The sequence below is a fragment of the Parasteatoda tepidariorum genome, chromosome 12, assembly GCF_982258835.1.
Source record: "Parasteatoda tepidariorum strain Cologne lab strain chromosome 12, Ptep-v5.0, whole genome shotgun sequence".
Lineage (NCBI taxonomy): Eukaryota > Metazoa > Arthropoda > Arachnida > Araneae > Theridiidae > Parasteatoda > Parasteatoda tepidariorum.
This window is the reverse complement of record NC_141766.1, coordinates 22,267,960-22,275,347: the sequence shown is the minus strand read 5'-3', so window position 1 is coordinate 22,275,347 and position 7,388 is coordinate 22,267,960. Positions and strand designations below refer to the sequence as shown.

At 30.2% G+C, this 7,388-nt stretch overlaps 1 protein-coding gene across 1 annotated transcript; it reads right to left on the bottom strand.

Moving 5' to 3' along the window:
* Positions 1–4,244: 4,244 nt before the first annotated feature.
* LOC122269324 (uncharacterized) lies at positions 4,245–7,180 on the bottom strand. The gene is made up of 2 exons (XM_043041830.3): positions 7,045–7,180; positions 4,245–5,050 (listed from the first exon to the last, which is right to left on the bottom strand). Exon 2 carries the CDS (start codon positions 5,037–5,039, stop codon positions 4,359–4,361), a length of 681 nt encoding a protein of 226 aa, XP_042897764.2. The 5' UTR covers positions 5,040–5,050; positions 7,045–7,180; the 3' UTR covers positions 4,245–4,358.
* Between the last annotated feature and the right edge of the window lie 208 nt (positions 7,181–7,388).

Below are 7,388 nucleotides of genomic sequence, written 5' to 3'. Positions count from 1 at the left end.
TCTTGGTTTAATAAATTCAAATTAGTAAATTTTTTCCACCACTATTTCGAAATAATTCGTAGGCTTAAATAATTCACCACTTTATGGTACTTATGTCATGCTTTACCTTTTAAAGAACAAAAAAAAAATAGTCAAATATTTGCAAATTTTCTTTGTAGTTATTTACCGCTTTTTTACTTATTTTGGCATGTGCGGAGCATTAGGCATCTCTGCATACCTGCCAACCTTTAATCCTTTCGAGGATGATTTTCCCCGGTGGTAGTAAAATGGAATTTAAATTACAATTTTAGACAGTAACATACGCTGTATTCAGAGATGCCAACTTGCTCCGGACAGCAAATATATATTTTATAGTGGTAGTTTATCAATTGTGACTCTTGGTTTAATAAATTCAATTTAGTAGATTTTTATCTACCACTATTTCTATACAATTCGTAGGCTTATATAATTCACCACTTTATTGAAACATATCGTGGTATAACTTTCAAAAAGCAAGCAAAAATAGTCAAATATTTGAAAAATTACTCTGTAGGTATTTGCCATTTTTTTAATTATTTTGGCGTGTCTTTGGCGTTAATTATTTTGGAGCAGTTGGCATATCTGCGTATTTTGAAAAAGCTTATGCGGACTAACACGACTCATACTCAAATGTGGTAGTTATCTTAGCATCAACCCCGAGAGGGGCTCTAATTCATCTGAGTGGAAATGTATAATAAATCGCCGATGCGCAATTGAATGGTGAAAGTTGGGGTTCAGCAACATTTACTGAGAGAAAATTAAAATAAAGTAGCGAGATTAAACAAACAAATTTAAGAGAGAGAAAAGATTTTTGTGGCAGACTCCCTCGCCTCCCAGGTGCACAGTAGCCACATAGCCTCAGAAAAATAGGGAAAATGCATGATAATAAATGCACCAAAATATATAGGTGAATAACGAGTGAAAAATTATATACAAGTATTTACAACTATATACAGAAGACAAACACCACCTAGACTGATGATGTGTTCGGAGTCATCCATGCCTTGTCCGGGATTCGAACCCAGAACTTTTCCGTCCTGTTCCCTGATCACTACACGGTCCGGTTGACAGTATAGTAAGACATAGTAGCCACATTTCAGTGAAATTTTAAAAACTGGTAGAAAATTATTGAGGAAATAAAAAGCTTTAAATAATTACAATCCATTACTAATTCATAAATTAAATATCTGTTTTACAACTGATTACTTGAATTCCTAAAATTTATATGAAATTAATGCCTATAAACTTTACAATAACCTCATTAATACAAACTACTTTTTGAAAGCAATTCAAACAATTCTACTCGAATTTCTCAGTATAAAAATATATGTTTAGAAACTCATCTTCACACTTCACTTAATTCGTATTCTAAAATTAAATCAAATTTCATCAGAACAATTTTGTTTCTACGGTTTCAAACAATTTTATTCTTTGTTTTCAATCAAGCATGACAATGTTTAATCCATTATGAGAAGCTTTTCATTTGATGAATCCACCCAAAAACAAAATGATACATAACTGTAGATAAAAACGTTGTTTTCTTAAGTTTTTTTGTAAACAATTTTAATGGAGTTGAAATAAATTTTTGCAAGTGCAGTGCTTTAAGATGAACTTACACTGTATAATTGCTATTACTTCTGCACTTACACAAAAATTAATTTTACGCTGATTTTTGAATATTAAATATTATTAATCTCGTCGTTTGCTGGTGCATCCAGAAAAAATACTGTTTATCCACCCTATACAAATCCCATCTATCCGATTCCAGCAGTTTTAAATTGAACCAATATCTATCCGATTCCTGCAGTTTTAAATTGAACCAATATCTATCCGATTTCAACTGTTTTAAATTGAACCAATATCTATCCGGTTCCAGCAGATTTAAATTGAACCAATATCTATCCGATTCTAGAAGTTTTAAATTAAACCAAAATATTTTATCATGAAGTTTAAGAAGTGCGACAATATGACTCAACTTAGCGCATCTGGAAAAAATTCCAGTCTTTCATCCTTTTATCCGAAGTCCCATTCATGCAAAGTCGCATACATCCAGAGTCCTATGCTAGTAATTTTGAGTAGAACCATAGTATCAGATAATAAAGTTGAGAAAGTTGATAGTATGGTTCAACTTTGCACCATTCTAAATATGCAGAAAATTTAAACGATATTAGGGTTGGTGCCAAAATTTCTAATAGAGTATATTTTATTAATCCTGTAACAAAACTTTAAAACGCTGGAATATTTTTCTTTATTAACTCTAAAATTAATAATTAATGATTATTAATTCCTCTGTTAGCTGGTGCATCCAAAAAAAGTCCCGTTTCTACAGTCCTATTCCAGTAATGTTAAGTTCAAATATCGTATCGGATAAAGTTAAAGATCTAAGATTAAGAGGCTCAGTTTAAACAGTGTTATGGTTCACCATGCTCCAGAATTTTTCATAGTGTATATTTTGTTATTTTTGCAATAAAACTTTATATTTCTGGTGTACTTCTTCTCAACACTAAAAGTATCAATGATAATAAATCTCACCGTTAGCTTATGCATCTATAAAATGTCTACATTGAACATCCACGTGTTTAGATTAATAGAATGTTTTCAAAACTGAAGAAAACTATCTTTCAGTTTTATCAAACACATTGGTGTTGCCCTCTTAAATCTATATCAATATTCAGCAGTATCTATATCAATATCGATATCAATTTTGCCATCCATATCAACTTACTACATCTGAAAATTCGTTTACCTGTAAAATCACTTCAAAATATATTTGTACACATGTACAGAACACATATTATTTAGTACACTATAAAAAATGGGTTAATATTAAACCACAATCTTGGTAACTTGAATCGTGATGTCACAAAAATTCACCACAACCTTATTAGAGTGTAACCACGTTTTTATTCAAGTTCAACCATTGTACCGTATAACCAAGTTTAATAAGAATTAATTCATATGGTCAAGTGGCTCAATTTATGGAATTTTTCAAAACTTAAGAGAAATATCTTTTAGTTGACTAACACATTGGTGTTTCCCTCTTGAATCTATATCAATATTCAGTTGTACTTACTGCATCAGAGAATTCGTTTACCTGTAAAAGCACTTCAAAATACATTTGTACACATGTACAGAATGCATATTATTTAGAACACCATCGAAAAAAATCGAGTAAGTGTAAAACCATAATCTTGGTAACTGGAATCCTTATATCATACAACTTCATTATTAGGGTGTTACCACGTTTCTATTAAAGTTAAACCATAGTACCGTGCAACCAATTTTTTTTATTTAATATTATAACCGTCGTTGAGCAGCAGTCCCAATTTTTTGAGTTTACGGCTACCAATGTTCAGCTCTGAAGCCTTGTAATTTCGAACCCAATCCAGATGATAAAGGAAAACTCCTAGATCAGTACCCAAAGAGGTATAGATTGGTTATGAGAACTTTGCGACTCGACAATTTTCAGGTGCATCAGTCACCGTTTAATAGAAGCCAACACACTACCAACTAGGCTATCCCGGCCCGTGTAACCAAGCTTCAATTCATAAGGTAATGTGGCTCAATTTAGCACCTTATTAAAGTTGCTAAAAATTTATATGGTATCATAATTCAACACAAAATCTTATTTTTTTTACCATGTAAAGAATAAATTCCCCATGCATAACCTAAAATGTTACTCTCAAAATATTTGGGTGGTTGATCACAGATAAATTTTTTTTTATTGTAATAAATTACTTTGCTTAATTGAATTCAATCTTAAAATAAAATAAAATTGTCTTCAATGCAAAGTTCTTGCAACTTATATAAAGAACAAAATAATGCTATTAATTTGCTCTAAGTTCCATTGTTCTTTTTTTTTCTAGTTGCAACAAATATTTTTGTTCATTTTCGCCCCCCTACGCAATACTTTTTTATATTTCAAAAGTTATAGCAAGTTGGGTTTTAATGAATAAGATGTACCACCTTTAAAAAAGTGCCACCTTTGTTAAAATTTAAATAGGCAGTATTGGATTCATTTGTATCACCTTATAATAATTTATATTGTGCGGTTGATCACAGAGAAATTGTTTTCCTTTATTTACTTTTTTTTTAGTTGTAATAAATTTTTTTGCTTAATTAACTTCAATCTTAAAATAAAATAAAAATGTTTTCAATGCAAAATTCGTGTAACTTACGTAAGGAATAAAACAATACTATAAATTTGTTCAAAGTTCCATTGTTATTTATTTGTTTTTCAGTTACAAACTAGAAAAAAGCTTGTTACAACAAATATTTTGTTTCATTTTCCCACCACCCCCATACTTTTTTGTTATTCCAATGAAATAACAAGTTTGCTTTTACAAATAAGGTGTACCATAATAAATACCACCTGTGTTAAAATCAAAATCACCGGTGCTGGATTCATCTTCTTCCCCCATGTAGAACTTCGCTACTGGCCATTCAGTTGAATTGGCTTCATCAGAACTCAATTCAAGACTCATTTCTCGAGATGCGAAACATTTCTGTGTATCCATTGAGCACCTACCTGACGACAAATCACTCTCTTCATCTTGGCGTCTTGGTAACATTTCATCTGGACATGCAATATTCAACGAAATCTTTTGTGGTTTTCCTGGTACGCGAGATTCAGAAGTTGGTGATTTTCCAGAAGACAAACCTGCTTCAACGTCTTGATTGGTGCAAAATGTAGAAGCATCTTCAGAATAGTTTGATTCGATGTCTATATCGGTGATTGGTGGTGGTGGTCCACTATCGAGTCCGTGGTAAGCAACTCCCGCAAAACTAGCGGCTTCATCTGAACTATCCACTAAGACTGCTCTATTTATGCGATCCTTTGTCTGCATTAATAAGCAAGTGACGCTAATAATTAACGTGAAAAGAATGATCAATTGAATGTAAGGAGATAAGACCCTCATTCCTAGATAAATGCCAAAACTTATCAGACATACCATAAACAACAAGCGTTCTGCAACGGCTTGAACCAATCTTTTAGTACATTTTCTTCGTAATTGATCCATGAGAAATCAACCTACAAAATAATGCTTGTGCTAAAGTCTAAATAGTTTTATAAAGACAAAGAAAATTCATTTAAAAAACATCTACTTTTAGTGTATTAATAAACCTTATACAAAAAGTACATTGACTTTGATTTATTACAATGTAACATGTTAAGTTGGCCACCTCAAAAATTTACATTTTTTTTAAATATTAAAAGATAAAATATAAATTAAAATTATAAGAAAAATGTTAATTTATTTAATTAAAAAAATCAAAATTTTCTCTTCGAAGTAGTTTAAATTAAACTCGATTTGAATATGACATAAATCCTTCAATCCAGGATTGAGCTCCATATGACATAAATTTGAGCAAACGTCAAGAGACCACGTGATCATTTGCATTTTACAGACTTATAAGAACAGCAACTACACCCAACCCCGAGGACAGTACAGGATCATACAAATTTTCTCTTTTATGATTATTTGTATACTTTGGAGAAAATTTCTACGATTATGAACAATATTTCCGATACTTTACACGCACAGCTGTTAACTCTTCAACTTACACTCGAATATTTTATTCTTATGTTTAAAGTAAAAGCAAAATGTATGCCTTATAATTTTATTCTTGATTTCATAAATTTGATATAAATGACAGTAACCATCATTTCGTTTAACTAGTTTAAACATATATACCGAATGAGAGATAATAATTTAATGTGATTTAATAGGTGCTGACGAAATTTAAAAAATGGTTACTCATAGTTATCAACGCTGTGGTTTTTAAGCAAACCAATCACTATATGTCAGTTTATAATTAAAGAAAATGCATATTTAAAAGAATGCAAATGTTGTCAGCTATGTTTGCATAATCTGCCATATTTAACCACATAAACTAATAATTTTAGATATAGTAATTTAGAAGAAATAAAAAACTAAGCACCGCATGTTAGTTTATAATTAAGGAAAATGTACTTCAATAAGTGCTAATGTTGTCAACTACATTGTGATCTACCATATTTGACCACAAAAATTTTTTTTTACATATAGTAATTTACAAGCAATAAGAAACCAACCACCATACGTTAGTTTATAATTAAGGAAAATGTATTTTAAAAAGTGCAAATATTGTCAGCTATGTTATGATCTACCATATTTGACCACAAAAGCAAATCATTTTTATTATATGAGCAATTCTACAAATAAGCGTCTATTTGGCGGTCAAAAAAAAAATTTTTCTTGGGGGGGGGGCACGCTATTTCTACATGAATTTTCTTCCTTTTTACACCCTAAAAAGCAAGAAAAAATCGTGAACATAAAATTTTTTCTTTCTGACATACTTTAAGTGACAAAATACCAATTTTGAATTTTTCCTAATTTTTTCAATTTGCGAATTTTTGATTAAATTTTTTTATTTTTGTTTTTTACACTAAAATATAATCTTATAGTATGAAATCTCTATAAATACATTTTAGAGAGGCATTATAATAATTTTATATTTATGTAAAAATCATTTTATCTGAATAAATGGCTCAGTTTGTCATTTAATGTATGTCACAAAGAAAAAATTTCATGTTCACGATTTTTTCTTGCTTTTTTAGGGCGTAAAAGAGAACAAAAATTTCATGTAGGAATAGCTTCCCCCCCCGCAACAAAAAAACTTATTCTTTTTTGGCAGCGTTTATTTGTAGAATTGGTCATATATGTATAGACAAGCAATAAAACACCAACCACCTAATTTTAGTTTAAAATTAAAGAAAACATGCTTTAAAAAATGCAAATTTTGTTAGACATCTTTGCATGACTTGCCATTTTTACCATAAAAATAAATCGTCTTTAGCATAGTAATTGATTAGCAACAAAATACAACCACCATATGGTACTTCATAATTAGGGGAAACGTACTTTAATAAATGCAAAATTTCGCAGCTATTAGTAATCACAAAATCTTAATATTTCTAATTCATAAATATATATATAAATGGATATATATAAAATAATGAATTTATATAAAAAAAGTACTTACAAATGGCAAAACTGAGATAGATGGAATATCAATCCAAAGGCAATTGAAACCAATTCAACACACACTTTCAAGCTGAAGGAAAATAGTGATAATTTTCTGAAAAAATGGCGCAGATTAAAGGGTGATTTCTAATACGTGTTCGTAATTGACAGGAGGTACGACCTAGTAGGTAGTTTGATTTAAACTAATTGTAAGCGTAAAACAAGGACGAAAAATTGACGTCTAGGGATTTCTAGGAATTAGTTAAATGTTTATAACAAATGCTATTGTTTCGGTCACGAAGTGTTTATTTTACCTATTTTCAATTTTTTTACTGGTTGAAAAGCACCTTTGTTTTGTTTCAA